The 21,142-nt window shown below is 33.9% G+C and overlaps 1 protein-coding gene across 5 annotated transcripts in view; it reads right to left on the bottom strand.

Moving 5' to 3' along the window:
- ATRNL1 (attractin like 1) overlaps nt 1-21,142 on the bottom strand; it is a 576,314-nt gene that overhangs the window by 357,826 nt on the left and 197,346 nt on the right. For all 5 annotated transcript variants that reach the window (XM_074875364.1, XM_074875362.1, XM_074875365.1 and 2 more), the window contains exons 22-24: nt 3,945-4,039; nt 3,258-3,336; nt 1,894-2,051 (exon numbers count right to left, since the gene is read on the bottom strand). In XM_074875364.1, the coding sequence (XP_074731465.1) occupies nt 1,894-2,051; nt 3,258-3,336; nt 3,945-4,039 (332 nt within the window). The remainder of the gene's footprint in view (nt 1-1,893; nt 2,052-3,257; nt 3,337-3,944; nt 4,040-21,142) is intronic.

Here is a 21,142-nt window from a genome sequence, read left to right as displayed (position 1 = left end):
AACTAAACTTGTTTTCTCTGAAAAGCTCCCTACTCCATTTATCATTTGAAGATCTTATCTACTGCTAAAGCACCAAACATAAGAAATCCATATGGGCAATGTGAACTTCAGATATTTCCTTGGAAAAGAACAAATCACAGCATTAAAAAGAAAAAAAAAAAAGGATCTAAATAATAATCTTGTTAATTTGAGAAGGCAGATACAGAGGACAACATTAAGATCCTGAAACAGTTTCCGTAATTGGACTTCAGCATTCCTTTTCCTGCATAAAATTGGAGTGACTTCATTTCTAGATGGAAGTCTCTTATGAAAAAAATTAGCAAGACAGGAAAGGAATGCAATACTCAAGCACCATCATCTCTGAGACAGAACTCTCTAGACCAATGAATTTCAATGTGCCTCAAAAAAAAAATACAAAAATAATTTGTGCAACTGACAACAAACAAGGAAAAGTCTGATTTAAAAAAAAAAAGAAAAAGAAAGAAGAGATGTAACCAATGATCAGGGATTCCTTTTATCATGCATTAAAACATGTTACCTTTAAGGGGTTATGCTGCAGTGGAAACAGCACAGAAAGGAGCTGCAATCTGCTGACATCTGACAAAGAGCTGCACATTTTAGGAATACATCACCTTAATAATATTTGTCTTACAATGATGATATAGGCACCTTCCAAACTTAAAGGTGAAAGGAGTGTGTAATGCATTTACAGCTTAAATTGCTTCATAGGTTTATTTAGGAAGGCTATTTGGCCACTGAAGTTCTTCTATCCTTAGAAAGTGGGATGGGTTAGTGTAAAAAATTGCCTTAATATGAACACCAAAAGAAAGCATTTAACCTTCAGGGTTTTTTAAATATAAAATAGTACATGTATACATGTTAGTAAGTTGGACAAATTCATCCTTCCACACTGCGTAACACACATTTACATTTAACATTCTTGTATGATTAAAAAGTCTAACTTCACTTAACACAACACAGGAATAATATTTCTCTGTCAGTTTACTTGGAAGATGACTGCTTTAATCCAGGAGGCTCCTCAGCAGATTACTTTATCTCATATACATACATATATGAAACCAGCTCTGTATTTTATAAAACTAGAGGTTTTTCCACCAAAATGGAAACCTGTAGAATATTTGTAATTATGCTTAACTGGCAAGTATTTTGAGCTTGTTCCAGTTTCCTGAGCAAATCACTAGGAATTATGAAATTTTATTACCATTTTAACAATTTAATTTTTAATAATTAATTCCATAAGGGAATTATAGCCAAAAGCTGGTCATCCATATAAAGAGCTTCTTGACTGGTGCAAGGGACACACTATCTACAAATGCAGATATAGTAATGGTAACTATAAATACTGCTGAAACTTTGGGGTGGGGGGGAACAATCATCATTGCACTGATTTTTTTGACTCTGCCACAGCACAGTATCTCACTACTCCAGAAAATTCTCAATGAAGTTGATTCCAGTGAAGTAAAAGAAGAATATAAATCCTAACTAAACATACTTAGTGTTAACTGAAGTTTGAAATATTGCAATATGATACAGACATTCAATCTTAAAGAAAATCAGAGGCTAAGAAAGCTGATGATTAACAAAAGATTACACAAATATCTAGGTACATACACACATATTTGTATGACCTTTTCTTTGTATAAATCTAAATGCATAGCTATATTACAAATAAACATTTATGTTCAACAATTTTAACTTCAGATTTTAAAATCAATAGTCTGGTCTGATTCACTACCAAAAGCAAAAGTATTATAATATAATTCTTATACACGGAAAATACAGCATACACTCACACTCTGTATGTGAAAACATGAAATTCAATGTAAAGCTAAGATGTCAACATCTCTATAAGCACAAAACAGCCATACTAACCTGTATTTTGATTGGCCAGGAGAAATTGCTGACATAGACATAGAAAGTGATGTTTGGGTTGCTCCGAAAGTTAAATTTTTCACAGGAAAAGCTATCTCTGTATTCCTTAATATTAGCCTTAGAAACAACAGGAATCTCTTCTCCAGATATTGTTCCAGCTAAAAAAACCCATATGTAGAGATATATATTTATGACAAATATTAATCATCATTAAAGATGCCAATGTAAATTTGCACAAGAAACTTACATTCTTGAATTACTTTTGGTGTCTTCGTACAACTATAATAAACCTTTATTACAGTTTACATAGCACATTAGGTATATTTCATACACAGAGAAAATTCACAGAAACTCTTACTCTGGTTTCAAAAGATTACGAAGGAATCATAAAATTGATAGAACTTACAGGAATTTTAGAACAAAGTTGTTATGGTCAGCTAAAAAGATAATGTGCTTTCCTCTAGCAATTTACATTCCATTTCAATAAAAACTCATAGGTTAATAAAGCTTTGTCTACATCATACATTGTTGCTGTAGAGTTTTAATTGTTCATGAAAGCTTTAATAACATACCTACTAATAAACATGTATCATTCTTTGCAAATAAATGGATGGCTGTGCTACGTTAAAATAAAGGCATTAATAGAACTTACTAGCTATGGTATGTTGAAATACTTCAGAATTACATTGATGAAGAAATTAATGAGTTTATGTAAGACAAACTCTGAACCTTCTTTGAAAAGATTAATTTTTTTTGTATTTTAGTACAATTTCATTTTAAGCATCATGCTTCTCCTTGGATGTGTTTTCAGAAAGTCAATAGAAGCAATTCAGAGAAACTGTTTAAATAAAGCTTTTATTCCTTCTTAAAACAAAGAAGAGTAATGGGGTTCAAAGTTGGAGAAAAATAGATAAGCAGCTCCTTTTATCAGCATACAGAGAAGAACTTTATTGTTTCATATCAATGTTAAGGTTAATAATTAAATTTTTAGCTTGAACACTGAAACAAAGAAATAAAATCTCAGTCTCTGCAGTAGTTAAGGAAGCAATTTATCTTAATTAAAATCACAGCATTTCATAACACTGTCATTTTAAAAATTTAAATAGACTACAAGCTTTTTCTACCAAAGTAATTTTAATTGAATAGAAGAGAAAGTTAACATATTAATGAAGCTTTGTTCAGATTGCAAATTATCATCTGAGGTTTAAATAATATAATTAATAATGGCACAATGATAATGGCAAAAGAACACATTTGGTAAAGTTTTATTATCAAAATTAGTAACAAAGAGACAATCAGGTTAAAATAGCTTAAAGGATCACAAAATCATATGGAAAAAGTTATCATACCAAATTCACCCTCACCTGTAGAACCAATAGACCATGTAATATTGAGGTTGAAGTTGTTTGATGCATTAATCGATATATCCAAATTTTTATTTGACTAGATTAAAAAAAGAAAATATATTGAAGTTAACAAAATATATCAGAATGTATTGTATATAACTCTATTGCACATAACTGCATATAGACTTTTAATCATCTTCCATTTTTAATTTTAAACATAAATAATTCAGAGCCAAAGGCAATCCTCTCTTTTGCTTCAGTAAGACCAGGGTACAAGTAAGTATATAACTACACCAGTTATCTTTTCAGATTGTGATAAAAATAATGAAATAATGTTCTCTGTAAAACTAAAGAAAAAATACATGGCAAATGGCTACATTTTAATTACAATTCAAAAATTACTTTTCTCATCTGCTAATAAAGATTTCTTAACTGAAGGGTCTACACCTTTAATTCATCTCAGGAAGATACTAAAATTTGTTATCCATGGGAACAACAATAAAATAAATGAGCTGATAATTTTTTTTGAGTATTAGTTGTACATCTACCATTTAGAAAGTTTCTGCAATGAATACACTGGAACAGTTTTCAGTCCTCAAAAAGATTTGAAATATCTCTAATACCTTATAGGCACGTGGTCAAATACAATGGAAATTGTAATCATGACTCTCCAAAACTTGTCTAAAGTTAATAACATTTTCTTACCTGTTCTGGATTTGCTATAAAGTTTATGGCAGTGTGATGGCGATCATCCTCTTGTAATAAGCTGAAGGTAAACTGGTAATCAATCAAAAGGCTGTCTGTGGACAAAGCAGAAATTAAAAATAATAAAATAGATTCAAGTGTATACATATTAATAATATGTTATGCAAGCACATAAAAATTTACCGTTCACTTTTATTTTAAAAAGCACTGAGTAATCTACAAGTTAGAATTATACACATGCATTTCACTGTTTAAGTACTTGCACTATAATGTCTTGAAGCAATAAAAAAAATTAAACTTAAGTGAAGCAGTAACAAAAAAAAATAAAATTAAGAAAAACAACTAAGTTAAGAAACAGAGTCTATCACGGAGTCAGAGCAGCTATTACACATAACTTGAAACAGTCATTCTTTGTAAAGTAATTATTCCAAAATACAGTATCAAGTATTGTTAGTGTTATCAGTTCCCTAATTTTATTCTGAAATAATTATTAAAAAATTCTGTTCAAAATGCATTTAAATATTTTAGTTTTACAGTCTACTGTAAAACACTTTACTGTGTTATAGAAATGCTTTACATAGCTACATTACTATAACACATTTTAGAATTACTAGGTGTAAAAATTTTGGAAAAAGAAGTTGCATCTACAGTGACATTATACAGTATGAAGGCATGATACTATAGTAAATAAGGCCATTAATAATAAAATGACACAGTGGAATTTTGAATAGAAATTATGTGACCACCAAGCACACCCTTCCTAAACTGCCAGAATTCTAAGAGGTTTTGTAAGTGGCAAGTGATACAGATTTTTCATACAAGAGAAACAAGTGGCAGCTTAGTATTGCCTCAAAAAGATTATATTTCACTTCCAAATGGCATTTGTTCTACACATTTTTCTTTCAACCTATGAAAGGAATGGAGTCTGCCAGACAGACATCCTACTGATGTCATTTCTGTCACTGCACACCAACACCACACCCCTGATAGCCAGCTACAGTTGGCATAGGTGCAGGAGGGAGAAAGGGCCACCCTCAGATGACCCCAATCATGCTTAATCCTTCCTGGAAGAAGCATAAAACGATTGGTGTAAGTCAGAAGACATGAGCTTTGAGCTATCCCACTGTGTTCCTGAAGTTGGAGGAATGAGATTAACCCTTAGATGGGTCACAGCATTAGGAATGACTAAAAAGGAACTTTTCTGCAGGGTGAAGGGGTGGAGGTGGATTTGTCAGGGTAAAGCAGGTTTCCAGCACCTCCACAATGTAAAAAAAAAAAAAAAAAAAAAAGAAAAAAAAAAAAAAGACCCAGTCACCAGGGATGACAGCTGCTGTAACTCATAGAGAGAACCACGTAGAATCCCAGCAGGCAATGTTCAGTGCAGTCACATAGTCAAGAAGCATCAGAGCCCTCAGAGATGTAAATTATGTTAGCAGATTAATAATCCTTGTGCAAAAGACAGTTGTGAACCAGAGGTGGGTGTGGTGAATGGATCTTGAATGCTCTGTTACAAGAGCAGATATCTTCTGATCTAACAGAATAAATCTTCTAACTCTTTGCCTATTATGGTTCTACAGGGATCAAAAGATTCTGTTTTATCCTCTGTCACAGGAAATAAGGAGGTGACCTGTAAGCGTACATGATTCAGATTATTATTTTGTTCATGTTAAAATGCGGTTAGATGCAAGTCATCTTTGATGCTACATCCTAATGAATAATTTTGAAGCCATATTTTGATCCCTGTCTTGATGACATTTTACTAGTTACCAAGACCATACAACCAGTGTGTTACAAATAAAAAATATGTGATCATAAAAACAAAATCAGTAAATACAAAGAGAGTGACAGATTAAGTCAAAGCAGGAAAAAGCTGTGTCAGCCTTTTGTTGAACTCGATAGTTTGCTTACTGCTGACAATCACCTTTTCTGCAGCAACACATCATCTGAAAAAATACACTCTATTGTATCCCATGGGAAGCCTGACATGGAGTAAAAAAAGCTTACTGGCCAATGAAGCATGAATACAGCCCACTGTATTGTCTTAATATTTAAAGAAAATGGGTTTGGTTTGTTTTTTGGGGTTTTGGTTTTTGCTTTTGGGGTTTTTTTTGGGTTTTTTTACAGAGCATGGAAAGAAAATTAGAACATAAAGGAGTTACATGAAAGGAATTACCATGACCTTCAAAGCTGAAAAGTCCACTTTCTCTATTATTACCCACCACAGTTTCATTGCTCAAATAAGAATAAGTTGATCTAGATGTCTTAGATAACGAGTTTTTATCAGGTTTTTACAAGCTTATGAAGGCAAAAGCTGAATATTAAGACCCTATTTATTAACTGATACTACTCTATACTTCTATGACTATGCAAATCTAATTAATAAACTGTCATTGACTCTATTAAGTATCAGTGTGCCATATCTACATATTTAACAGTAAGATTACCATTGCAGCAGAACATATTTAAAGGTAGCAGAACAGCAAAAGATGGCAAGTAGAGATTGACCCCTATTAAAGGGATTAATAAACCCTTTAATAATCATGAGTTACAAGGCCAAAAGGCTAGGAATAATGTATAGATATGCTAAATCTCTTGATCTGGTCAACTTGGCATCCCATGAAATACAAACAACTGCTCTAGCAAGAATCTTTACAAAGAGTTATTGTAAATATATGGTGGGCAAGGACCACAGCATGCACTCCTATGGAAATCCTGGCTACTGAAAAGGCTACAAGATGCAAGCAGCAGTGTAGACAGGCCTTCTGGACGAGATATTGTTGATGTGTTCCCAATATATGAAAAATAAACATTTAAAAATGCCATAGTCTTCTTCTAAACCCAGATTGAGCTCTCTCAGAGATGCAGAGTATCAGCCAAAGACCACCAGTGATATATAGTTAAGATCTTATCATAAGGCAAAATTGGGAATCGACGTGGGACTCTTGTTTCCCAGTCATATGAACAAGCAGCTTTTCTGCACACAAGTTTAAAAGAAATTCAGTCATTTACACTTGAAACAATATGACTACTTTTTCCTGGGGTTTGTTGTTGTTGCTGTTTTGTTGTTCTTTTCTTTCTTATTAATTTATGTTTCACTTGCTAAAAGCCAAGAAAATAGGTATTTGTTTTTCAAGGAATGCAGGAAAAGTCCTTATATTGACAAAAGATGTTAAACTGTAGAGTTCCTCATAACTTTACCATCTGTAACAGATGAGAAAAATACTTCTACTTTTTTTACTGCATTACTATAATACAGTTGAAACAGTAAATCATGAAAAACAGTAGGTGTTGGTTATCTATAGTGCCTTTTATACTCAAAATACCCCAAAGTATTTTATGCTGTTATTAATCAGCTATTAATTACTCCATTAATAAACGTTTAGTTAATTAGATACTCCATTAATAGTATCGAAGATAATTATATATCCCACACTGCAGCCATTATCTCCTCTGTAGTATTTGAAGAGCCTTGAACAACACAGTTTGTGTTATTCCAGAAGAGTTCTGAGAGCCAACACACAGAACTCGCCTTGGGTTTCTTCAAGGTGCCAAAGGGCCTTTAACTTATGCCAAGCCAGCACTACAGAATGGGAAGAGAAGATCTTCACTAAACTAATTCAGAAGGACCACATTTCTTAGCACTAACAAATGCAAATTATGAAGTTTTTATTCCACAGAGACCTGCAGTAGAGAGGGACAAACCATTAAATCTCTATCTTGGCCACAGAGTGAATGCTGCAAAGCAGAAATACATATCTCTTCACAGATGATTCTAATCCAGGGAAGATATCTAAAGTGCATATGACTTGAATGGAGAGCACTGACTAATGCAGTTAATATGATTCAACAGTGAAAATTAAGTCGGGTGCAAATGAAACAGCTGACACTGAGCAAACATTCCTTCCCATCTTTCTGAGGACTGCAAAAGTATGCTGAAGAAGTTTCACAGTTTGGAGGAAGGTTCATTTTCATACTCAGGATACTTTCTGGTTGCCCAAAACTTTGAGAAAGATCTACCTGGACCTATTCTTAAGTTGCACATCCCAAATCTCTGGAAGGGTATAAAGCTAGATTTTATTAAATTGGTTCTATTAATTTACATTCTAAGAGGAAATTCAAAGTGAGAGTAGAAAATAAAAGGGTTTGTAAAGAAAACTCTCCTCTATCTATTGCGTCCTGCTGCTGTCTGTCTCACTCTCCTTCCTCCCTCTCTCCATCTGTTTCAGCCTATACCTTAGGAGACTCTTCCCCCACATGTATTCAGCAGCTTGCAGGGAAAATATCACCTCCCTCTGCTCCAGAAGGCTTCACCTTCTACAGGCAGCAGCAGGCAGAGCAGCTTTCCTTCCCACTGCCAAGCACCATCCGGAACATAACCCTAAAAAATAATCTATGCCAATAGATTGTAAACGCACATAAACAAACTAAGCAGTTACACAGTACATCACAACGTATTTTCCAATTCATAGTGCCATTCAGCCTAGACAGCTCAGCCTGTAAATAAATACAAATTTTAAAGTAAAATTTAGTTGTAAGAGTACAACCTGTTCTGAATAGTTAAATGTATAAATAGCTAAATGCATAATAGCCAAATGTAGAAACACTTATTTAAAGAACATTCAGTATATCCTGTCGATATATATTTTTGTGTCTATTCACAGTCAGGAATTTAGAGAACCCTGAGATTTTACTCAATGTATTTTTGTTTCTACTGTAAATCTTTAACAAGCCACCATAAGTATTTTTACCCTTTATATAAACACATAAAACTTTTCCTAAGTGGTTCTGTTTATAAAGAGAACAGATTGCTTCAATTAGGAAAGAAATTTGAATCGCGTATAAACAGAAATTTTTTTTAAAAATCTTACTGCATTTATATTGTAGCACAGGATGACAATGAAAACACAAAGATAAAAATATTAGACATAATCATCAAGCTGCCATATGAGCAACACCTGATAAAAGCAGTCTTATACTTTTCATCTGGCTGACCTATCTAAACAACAAGATTTCAAGACTATTTTCAAAATCCGGTGAACTCTGAAAATAAACAACTGAAGCAACAACACTTCCATAAGAGTTAGCAATCAAAATTTTATCAATGCCCACTAATATCCAAAAATTAAATTTACAAACTTATAGAATTACTTCATTGAATTACAGAAGAAAACGTTTGATTCTCTAGAAGTACCATTGATGTACTCTGTTTCATTTTGGTGACTTCCTCATTTTTCCATAAGAATTAAAAAATCTAGAATATGAATCCCACCTTTTTTTCAAAACACATTTCCTCAATCTAAACTCAATTCTCAAGACATTTTAAATTCACAAAGTGTCAATTTGCTATAATGATTTCCCAAAAAGACTAGATAATTAACTACCTTGAGCACCGCAAAGGCTCTTAACTATGGAAAAAAATGTTAATGGCGTTACAGAATGACTGTTGCATTCTTTTATTTTCAAAAAAGTTAACTGAAAAAGGAATTTAACTGAAACACACCATTTTTTTAACAATTACTTGCTCTTCTACATACCCACAGTCTTTCACAAATATTATGCAGACAACAGTTTCATCTTAGTTTTACATTGTTTCAACAAAATCTTAATATCCAGCATTTCATTATTTTTATGCCATCAATATCCTTCCTGCTTACATTTTCACACTTAATAAGTTTGAAATTTTTTTTTTTTTTTCCTAAACCGATGTTCAGAGTGTCCCTACACCAATGGGCAAGGAAAGAACTGAACCACCATCACATTACAACAGCAATAATCCATTCCTACTTTGTGCTGGTGCAAATGACTAAAATGTCTAGTGTGTTGTTGGCTCAGTTATGCAGCCTAGACCTTCATTTCAAATCTGATATAAGATACAGGTGAGTCAAGTGGCAGCCAGACAGAATTTAAACAGCCACACACAAGAGTATAATCTCTCAACTCCCTGAACTTTTATGTCTAGTTTCACGGGAAAAGTTCTCAAAGACATAGAAATCTCCTACACAAACTCAGAGCCCACAACTCTGATCTTAATTCTCCACCTCGCACAGTGTTTGGAATCCACAAGCTGGGTATTTTTGAGTCAAAGTTTCTCCAGGAGTCAGCCCAGTGCATCCTAAGCACTGCTACTACAGCATTCAGCACAAACACCAGCCACCACATCACTGTGCTGTAGCCTCCTCTTCAGAGCTCTCACCAGGAAAACATGTTGTAGGCTGCCTTCTTTTTGATAGTATTAAACCCAACTCCTCCTATTTTTGCCTATCAGGGTGTGTTCACCATCACCTTATGTGGGGATTCGGAAGGAGTCCCTGAAAGAAAATGGACGTGTGAGCAATCCTGCATATGAGCAAGACTGGCAAAGCCTCAACTTCGGCAAGGATATGACGAGGGACTGACCCTGAAAGAATGAGGAAGAACCCAGGAAGTTAAACAACTTCAGGGTGTTGGTCTGGGCAGAGAAGAAGTTTGTACAATGTCGATGTGGCAGTTCTCAGCCAATCAGAAGAGAGCTTAAGGAGCATGTGCAAAACTAACTGTCCAATCAGAAAGAATTGTACCATGTGATTGTATCTTGTGATTTTCACCTGCATTATAAAAGGCTTATCCACCATATTAAAGTAGGCATTGCTTAATCACTGTGCGATCATCCTCATGTCTGTATCTCCCGCATCTTTTCTTGCGGGGACTCCTTCCAAATCCCCACAACCTTAGTGTAGGCAAAGGAGAAGCAGCAAAAGGATTCGCACTAATAGGGAAAAGAGATTCAAAGAAACCAGCGGAAGTCAAATGACACAGGCACTCAGCAAGGAGAGGGGAGTCCTATAGTCTAATTTTGTTTCTGGTCATGTTGCTTCATTTTGTATTAAAAATCATTGAAAAAAGTAGAGAAAGAGTGTTGGGACATAAGACCACAATACCATCCTGACATCATCAACAGTCAAATATAACAAGGACTTACGGTTATTGAGTCTTTTCACATCTCTATTTTGATTTTTTCAAAACCCTTGACTGCTTTCACAGTCAAAAGGAGTCATTAAAATCAATTGAAAATGTCAGTAATGAGTGCATGTGAGAACACAACAATAATTAGACAAAGAAAGACATTTAATTAAATGAGGAAAAAAAATTGAAAGCAATCATTTAATCCTAGTATTGCTGTTAATTTTCAAGAAACTGTTCTATTTCTTTAATGAAGGCCCATGACTTTTAATATGGTTAATATGGTTTAATATGGGAGTTTTATACTCATATCCAACAAGGAACAGACCTATTCCCATACTCAAGCTTTTGTATTAAAAGAAAACTTTTTGTTGTCTAAAATGCCAGAACGTTCTCAAAAGAACAAAGGCCAGACAGAAGTGTTAATTTGAAATTCTACTTCAGTATTTCTAAGTGCCACTACAACTCTAAGAATATGTAATTACATTGGCAATTATTTTTAAAAATTTTTTTATAAAAAAATTAGATACATTTACTATAAATTAGTGATAACATTATATACAAAAAGGTATGTTAAAAAGGAATATTAAGACTGTAAAATTATCCATGACAATCAAGGGTGCCTGTGAATTATTTTTGGGTGAGTGCTCACTTAATGGGCAGCTATTCAACACTTTGTTCTACATTCAGTCCTCAGTGTTGGGCCCATGCCTCATTTACTACATACTACGCAAACCCTTTTCTAAAGATGGAATTAATTTCTAATATGGCTTTCTATAGTATTCATCACTAACATTTTCCAAGTTCTTCAGAAAAATTAATTAATTTGTTACAACATTACTGTGAGATGAGCAGGCATTATTAGTCTCATTTTATAGGACGGGAAATGAAACAAGGAGACCAAGGACAAAAAACATCCATTAATCTTGAGTAGCCAATCTGAAATACCTAGAGTTTGATTTTTCATAATATTTTGAATTATACAACACTACATATGATCCTTCTTCTTTTGCAGTTCCTTCCATCATTCATTGTAGTTCTTTCCACTTTTACAACAAAACAGGAAAGGAACATACATTCATCTTTCCATTACATTATCACTGATTCATCCCCTACAAATTCATTCAGTGCATTGTAGAGGGGAAGTTCCTTGGAAAATAGTATGTAGCCATGTTATTAAAAGTTGTACAATGATACCCTCATAAAGATGCAAATCAAAAATGATTGTGCCAGCAGCCTTAATTCTTCCACTTCCCTGGTACCCACTGACTAAATAGCATATTTCAATAAAGGAGTTTTATTAATTTTAAGAGCCAGGCTGGAGTAAATTCTAGAGAACCATTTTATTTTGAGCTGGCTTCTCCATTTTCACAAATCTTGCCAGTTGGGTATCCCAGTTCACTACATCTCTCAGCAGAGAGGGAAGAATGAACCTGAGTTCCCAGAAACGGAGCAAGAATACACAGAACTAGACACATTCATGGGTTTTCTAACTTTGGCCACTGGTTATTCTCCCATGGCTCCTGTCACATAGTTTCTTAATACACATTTACAAAACTGAAAAGCATGCAAAAGATTTTCATACTATACAGAATTTCTGAGAAATATGTCCAGCATCTTGGCCTCAGAAGTTAAAAGTTTAGCAAAAGTTCTAAGCCAAAAGTACTGCAATATATGTCAGACAGCCATACGAACAGAGCATGCAACCAGACCCACTCACAACATAATCTCATTCCCAGCTACGACCTAATTATCACATTTTAGAAAAGTTAGGTGAGGATCACATGATCTTTATCTGACCAATGACACTAAAGTGTCTTTTAAATTTTTTTTCTGATAACTAATAATTAAATTACACTGAAAACTAGTGTAATGAACATCAAAAGATGTCAGCTTGTGCTTACTCAAAGGGAATCTTTATGGCCAACTTGAAATGATGATGGATCGATAATCACTGAAACTGAAGGAAGAGATGGTACACTATTAAGAGTACTAGACATGAAACAGAAAATTAAAATGTTTAATAGGATAGGATGAGTAACAAAAAGCCGGAAAGGTTCTTCATTCACTGGATAAATGGCTGGCCTTATGTACAACCAGGTACATATTAATAAAAACTTTTAAGACTACAGTTAAGAAATTATATTTCAACCATTCACTTCCACCAGTAACATTTTTTCAGTATCTCCATTACACTAAAAGACAGTCAATTATGTGCCTGAGTTGGTACAATTTCATCATAATTCTGTATTACTGAACTACAATAACTAATTTTGTGAATAGAAACCTCACAAAATAGTGCTCTTCTATTTTTACTTCTTGAAATCACTTAAAGTTGTAAGAACCTCCCTCACAATTGCAAAATCAGACCCATCACAGTCAGTCTTCCTACATTTTTCTATTTAGGGAACTCTCTATTCATGCTGATTCTAAAATTCATACTCTCACCTCTTCATTGCACAGGCAAGTTTGTCTCTCTCCTGCTCTTTCTAGCAATTGTTCTCTATTTCCAGTAAGAGTTTGTTGAGAACAGTCTTATTCATATTCCTCACTATCAGCAAAAATGTTGCTTTTGAAACCAAGTTCCATTATCAAATGCTATAAATCATATTCATTTGTGACCAAAATAAATTCTGCTTGTATTACATCAAAGTTAGGGGGTTACCACCAGACCTATTTTCAGTCAGGATAATTATTCTGAACTTTCAGAGCAGCTGCCTGATTCATTCCTCTGTCATCTGTATCTAGCAGTCACCCACTGCCTCATTTTCATTGTTATATTGAAGTATGTTGGTGTCTGACATTACTTGTCCATTGTGACAAAACAAAAAGTCATTTACTGTGAAGTCTTTACTATAAACTAGCAAAACTTGCATTTTTGCTAAATGTAATGAGCAGAATGAGCCTCAAAATACTCCAGCACTTACTATTTATATGCCTTTTTCCATGTAAAGAAAGAGCATGTGAGAATGAATTTCACAGAAGTTCAATTTTTTTAAAAAAACATACAGCAATAACAATGGTTTCTTTTACTGTACTTAAAAAAAATGTTCTAGGCTAAAAAGCCCACAAAAAGACACAGGGATTAGTGTCATAATCAGCAAATTGGGTAACTAGATTTTATTTTAATGTCAATTTTGATCCTAAGGGAGAGCCAGATACAGAAAAATCTGAACTGAGTTAAAATTTTATTCAGCTAAATGCTACTAGTCTATGCTTACTCTGTATTGACTAAAACTTTCTGAAGATGACTGATCTTTTTCTATAACAGATATGCACAAAGGTCAGATGAATAACCCTTGATTTTCTTTACTGACTACAGAAAGACATAGAAGGTTAATTAAGGCTGGAGACATAAGTTTAAAAAAGCTAGTTAGGCGAGATGCATCTCACTGTAACTGTCATAGAAGTAAATATGGAGGTATGTAAATGTTATGGCAAGCAAGGGAAGACTTGTTGAGATCTAAAAACTGAGGAACATATATAATTACCTGGGTTCTTTTAAGCATACAGTCTGATAATAATGTTCCTAAAGTTTTTAAACCATGGGCCACAGTCAGATCTCATTTTTTTTCATAGACATTTCACTGAACTTTTAACTGAAAATCCTGCAACAACTGATAGGGTTTCTGTGAACAGCTGCAGACTCTTTTCAAGTTCTGCCCAGCACCACAGTCTATAAACTGAGTTTGGAAATCAATGAACTAGAGAATTATGGACAAAGTATTACTAAAAGAAGCAACAACAAACAAAATTGAGAGCATCAATTGGCAGTTATTTAAACATCAATTTTAGAAAAAAGGTCTAGATCTCTTCAATGAGAGAATTTCAAAGCTTATGGCACAGGCATTATGATTAGTCAAAATGTGTGTTATTACTTGATAGTAAGAACTGCTCAGTAAATGAACTTTTGCACAATCAACAGTTTTTTGTAATATCTTAATTCTTGAAGTGTTAGAAAAGTACAAACAAAACCAAGAAAAAAAATCTCATTAAAATATTATGGTAGAAATTCAAATTTATCTCTCCATGAAATTTTCTTCATAATGATCTAGATGCATCACTAGCTTTACAGCACTTATATCAATATTACAACTCTAACATGCAACATCATTTTACAATATACTATCATCAATACTCACTAACCTGATTCTAAATTTTTTCTTTATTTATATAGTCTATACACAATGAAGAGATCTCTGATCTGCTTGTTCTGATAACTGAAATGGCACATCTAAGAAACCGCAACATGGAATTATTGTTTGAGTTCATGTGTTATTACCGAAGAAGGGTGTTTCTTGTCATATAGCTAATGAAAGCAGTCAAATTTTAATGTTATTTTAAGTCATGTTCTTATAATGTTTGTTATTTTGTATAATCCCTACAAATAAGATACTCCATTTTCTTTTAGAAATAAATAAATTGATTTTTATTTCTAAAATGGATCAACGCCCATAATATGGATATGGCAAAAGTATAAATACTATTTTTAAAATTGTTTATGTTTTTATACATGTTTTCACACAAATTCAGAATATTGAGAAGTTATTCAGACAGTAACTTCTATGTGGATTATTAGCAGGTTTTATCCTGGTTCTCAAATAATTTAACACAGATCTCAGCAATTAAAGAAGCAACCTCTGTTTGATCAGGCCTTACAAGGAGACAGAACATGCACTTTGTAAATTGGCTATAAATATACACAGATAAGTAGGTGCTCCTGTAATATCTCAACATTTTCAAAAATCTCTTCCTATCTTTTTTTCATTATTTAGTTGAACTTTGCTTACGAAACCTTAAATCTACAGTCCAAATGTCAGAACTTACCCCATGTTGCTTGACTCCACGTGATTTGTACAAAATACATAATGTAAATTGAAGTTGAGATGTTTCAACTTTGCTGATATTCTTTGCTCTTTCTCAAACAATTTTAACATGTTAGTTCTGAGAACTAAAATCTCTTATAGCAAATAAATCCGGAACACTTTCAGCAAAATTGCACTTCATCCTGGACAGAAATGATACAATGTCATATACCTCACCGTGCAGTCTCCTCTATTTTAATGTCATGAATTGCAACAGGTACTTGTATTGTAAAGAATACAATATGCTAAATCACCACACTTGCACAATGGACAGTAGAAATGCTTTTACATTACAACTTTGAAAAGAAGATGTAACACAAGCACCTTTTCATTTAAAACACCATCAGGTATATTTAAAGTAAAATCTGTTGATTTAGATAATAACATTCTCACTGCTTTTCGCTTACGCTAAGAATTGAGTGCCAATTCAGCATAAAACATCGATGGAATATTCAAAATCCAAACATTTACAAATGAGACTACATATCTGTAATACTGCCTAATCCAGCCTACACAGCCTTTGAAACAGATAGGAGGAAATACCTCAAACCTTTGTATAGAGTGACTAATTTGAGTAAAAATAAACCCAGATGCTTTTCCCCACTTCCCACAGTAGGACTGGCAGTTAAGAACATAAAATAATAAACCATTTGGTTAAACTAAGCAAATGGAAATAACAGAGGAAGGAAAAATGGAGCCCAAAAGGCTGTTTTTCTCAATGCAGTCACCCACTCTTCAGAGGAGATTTATCCTTTGCTTGAGAAAGGCAACGTTGGCCACCATGGCAGGGCTCACTGACTTCTTTCTGAAAGTGACTTGGAAAACTCAATTTCCACCTCAAACAGCTGCCAGACATTAAAAGAAATATTCTATTTTCCTAGCACTATTTTCTCTATAAACCAGGAACTAGATACAGCTGTGCTTTCATTAATTCATGACTTTTTTGGCCATGGAACGAAAGTACTGCTAACTGAAAAGTACAAACAGAATAAACCTCTTATTCTTTTATTGTTTTTTTCAGTTGATTAGCTTAATACAGAACAATTGATAGTTACTACCACCTTTTGATAGATATCAGGCACAAACTTTTTGACACAGCTTTTCTAGGAACTGAATTATCATGTAAAAAGGAACAGCAAACTGTAGTGAGTTCTGACAGTCTGCCTTGGTATTTAAAAACCACTGATTGTTCACATCATCTATTCCTGACCTTCATAGACCACACATTGTGGTAGGCAATCCTTGCCAATGAACATGAAGTGATGTATCTGCATGATGTAGCTGTACATTGCCTTCCTTAATTTCATTTTTCTCTTTCCAACATTTAGTCTACTGTTTGTTCTAATAAGGACCGCCTTCATCTTCTCCTTCATTAGCCATTTGAAGTGCCATGAAAGGCTCTTAACACTTTAAAATCTGTCTAGCTATATTTTCAAAAACCCATACAGAAGTGGTACCTATTTCTAGATGAGTAGAATTCTAAAATTCTCATTTCACTGATGAGAAAAATATGAGATTTTTGCCCTTCTAAGATTTTTCTGCCCATGTTTTGCATAGCTTGTCATTTTTCCAAAATTATTCTGATGGCCATGGCATTTCCTTAAGGGGTTAAGACAGTAAAGCATATTTATTTACCCATAACATAAAAAGACAAATCAAATACATATATATAACTTCTCTACCAGTGTATCTTCATACTCTGACAGATACATTTTTCAACTTTCCCTTAATGTCTTGTTTGTTATTGTATCTATTTTGCTAATCTATACTGCTGGGTTTTGACCTCACAGTTTGTTCCTCCACTTCATGTCAGCCTTACCTTTTATATCAAGTGACTAGCAAATTACACTTTGCTGTCAATGGGTTCTATTTCTAGAACATATTTTAAAACAATATTCACAATTCAAGCTAAGAAAAAGTGACAATAAATTAATATCAAGGACTCAGGCTACTTTACAATATGATGAAATTGAGCTGAGTTAGCCAGAGAGAAAGTTGAACTTGACAATGTCCACATTTAACCTAATATAAAATTTCTTAAAGTTTACATAATTCAAGATTTTGTTGTCATCTTGAAATAGATATGACCCTCAATTTATTTAAACAGAGCCCCTCACTCAAATACTCTGCAAGGGCTTCACGACACTAATTCTAAAGCTGAAAACATTACTGACTGCTCTCTTGACTTTTACAAATATGTGTGATAAGATGTGTGATAAGGTGGTTAAGAACCCAAGACACATGAATAGCATACCTTACAATAACTAGACAGTTGCATTAGGTGTTCAACGTGTAATAATGGAAGAGGCTAAACTATCCTTAAGTGCTTCATATTTGTCAGTGGAGGAAAGTACCCCAGCTGACATGGAATAATGTGCTAGTTTGCCAAGAAATCGCAGTCAAAGGAACCAACACAAATTCTCCCACAAACCATAAGCCACTTAATGAAGTCAGGGGTTTTTTCCTATTTCAATTGGTTCAAGATTTCACTACAGATCTTTCCTTGAAGTCCCACTCATCAAGAATTCTCTCTTCCCTGAGAAGTCAGGATGGGAAGCAATGCAACTGTAAAACCACCACAAAGGTTTTCCCTTCACTGTCAGAAAGTAAAGTAAAGGGACACTGATGGATCCTTTTTTATTCTGTTTGCTTCTTACAACTCCCGTCTTGGGGAGCTATAAGGCCTCCCAGGTGTCTGAGAAGTGACAGGTCCTGTCTTTCAGGACATGTTAGGGAAACAAACACATACACAGCACATTGTATATACAGCACAAGGATCCAAAAAGTATTCATCCCTATGAACCTCAGCTCAATATACAGACGGAATCAAATATTGTATATATGTAGATATTTGCATCATTTTCCTTCTCATTTAAAAAAACTTCTTCACGCGTGGGCTACAGTCCCCTACAAAGCAAAGCATTTCTTCTGAATGAGTTCTCCAAGCCATTGAGTCTCTCTCACTCTTGCCTCATCAAGCTTTTCAAAATTTATAGTTCCATAAATAATTTATGCTGTTTTAAATTTTATACTAATAAGTACTTTACTGCAATACCACCTATTATGTTTGCAAGATAAATAATAATATAAAAATAACTATGGGACCTGTGGAACAGTCTACCAGGTGATGAAGGCCTCTAATTCAGACTTTTATTTGCACACATTATAATGCATGTTTATCTACTATTTTCTTCTCCTTAGCAGTTAGAAATCTAGTTTGTCCAGGGTAGTGGCCATCTTTTGACTTATATTTAAATGAATAGTCACTGAAATGACTTTGTCTACTTTGGCAAATTTATTAAATAGTATCTGTAATGGGATATCAGTCAGTAAATTCGCTGATACATCAGCAAAAGCTATCAGAAAAGCAAACAATTCTCATTTCAAAAATAAAGAGTGCTTTTTTTTAAACAAAGAAGATCATCAATACTTAAAAAAAACCCTAAAATAGTAAATACATACATGGAAAGATTCTCCAATTCACAGTAGTCTGAAAATGATTGGCAGCAAAACTGTTTCTTTAGCCTGCCCAAAAAAGCTGCAAGCCAACCTAGCACTTGGCAAATGAGTACACAGAGCCTGGGGTGAGATCATAATACTTTATTAGGAGCTTCAGATTCTTGGTGTGGTTATTGTTTTAATTCTTTGAAAGGCAACAGTTGGTTTGTGTGGTTATTTTAGCTCAGGGCAAAGACTCTGTTTGTCTGTAGCTCTTCGCATGTTTCGAGTTGGTAGGTTTGTTGACGCTAGTCTTTTCTCAAACCATCCTAGAACTGTCTGATTTAAACTATAATCTGTTCCACTAGACTCTTTAAACACTAAGAAGATTTCTTTTTAAATAGAATTTATTTGTATAAGCCCATATATTCAAAAGACAATATAAGTCATTATTGTTACTGTATTGATAAATAATAAAAATTGTTTCAATCTGTATCAAAGTCAATCAGTGTTAGATATAATTGGTGGAACTCATTATTTTAAGTCAAGCATGACAGTTTTACAATTACAATATGTATTTTGTTTAAACTGATGCTATCCCAAAAGGAAACATGAATTCTACAAATCGGTAGTGAAGCATCTAACTCCTGGTATGCATCTCACAACTAAAACAAACACCTTTTCAACAGTTAAAATTTATTGTTTATCCCCTTGAAGTTTCAACATAATTTTTAAATATCTGGAAAATCTCTGCTAACAGTTTTATTAAAAGTGCTACTTGCTATTTATCTTCTAAAATACTCTCCTTGGAATGTTCTTGAGTTTATTTTTTCTCTAAGTATAGCAAGTCTGCCACCTAGTGCTTTATGGCTACTTCTAGTACACATTTGATTTGCCTTTTTTTTTTTTATTAATAAAAGATGTCATGCTCTAAGTCCCTGAATGCATATACATGTATGTTTGCCTACAGACATTCAGAGTGCTTAAAAATCACATTGTATCTTCCTGATGACAGGCTGTATTACCTGTTTCAACAGCTATTAGGCTATATTTGCATTTCTTGACTAGCATGCAACCATCTTATAACTGTGCTCTTCTGCTGTGAGATCTGAAAATCTCACAGTGATTGTAAAAGAAAAACCTGTAACTTATTTTATGAAAAACAAAAGAAAAAATATCAGGTCTGTAAAGTATGAGAAATATTAGAGAAGCCAATATGTCTGTGTCCCAGTACAGCTCTATACACAGTCACTGGTGGGGAGTGCCATCACAGTGTGGTACCCCCAGCATGGAAGACAGCACCCCTTGGAATGGGCTCTGAGCTAAATGCTGTTGAGATTACCTGCTTGGGATCCAGGGGAAACAACTCTTCAGTAGTGACACCCTACATGGAAGACAAAAGCTGGGGAATGATGTGGAAAAGGAAGCATAAAACAGATTCCATTCACAAAAAAAAACTTTCCAAACAGCAGGGGTGGAGCAGCCCAAGAAGTGATTTGTGGTGAATCCCAGTGTGCCACTCACAAACTGAAAGCAACCAGAGCCAAGTTTGATTCCAGATCAAGCACCCATCTGCCCCTAGAACAATTCCTTTTGCAGAGGTTGCTTATGTCTGCTTATGTGCACTCTGCTGTGAAGATAACAACCTAGGTTTCTGCCTTTTCATTTTGCCAGATTATTGCAAGGCAGCTAGAACACAAGAGAAAATTTGGCATAGTATTTAGAGATCTTTCTTTTAACAATATTAATTCCCCCTTTTATGAAATTATAACATTTGTAATATAACTGTTCCTGAAAATTGGCTTATATCAGAACTTTAACTACAAATAAGCTCAGAAAAAAAGAGGAAAAAAAAGGTATGTTCAAATAACAAGGAAACATAAGGTGAGATGATCTATCAGACCACATCAATAGGTCAGATTAAGCCTAAACTGTATTTTGACAACATAAATAAGG

This window comes from Strix uralensis, chromosome 7 (assembly GCF_047716275.1).
Source record: "Strix uralensis isolate ZFMK-TIS-50842 chromosome 7, bStrUra1, whole genome shotgun sequence".
NCBI classification, from domain to species: Eukaryota; Metazoa; Chordata; class Aves; order Strigiformes; family Strigidae; genus Strix; species Strix uralensis.
Note: the sequence above shows the minus strand (reverse complement) of the source record. Positions and strands in the feature narration are given on the sequence as shown.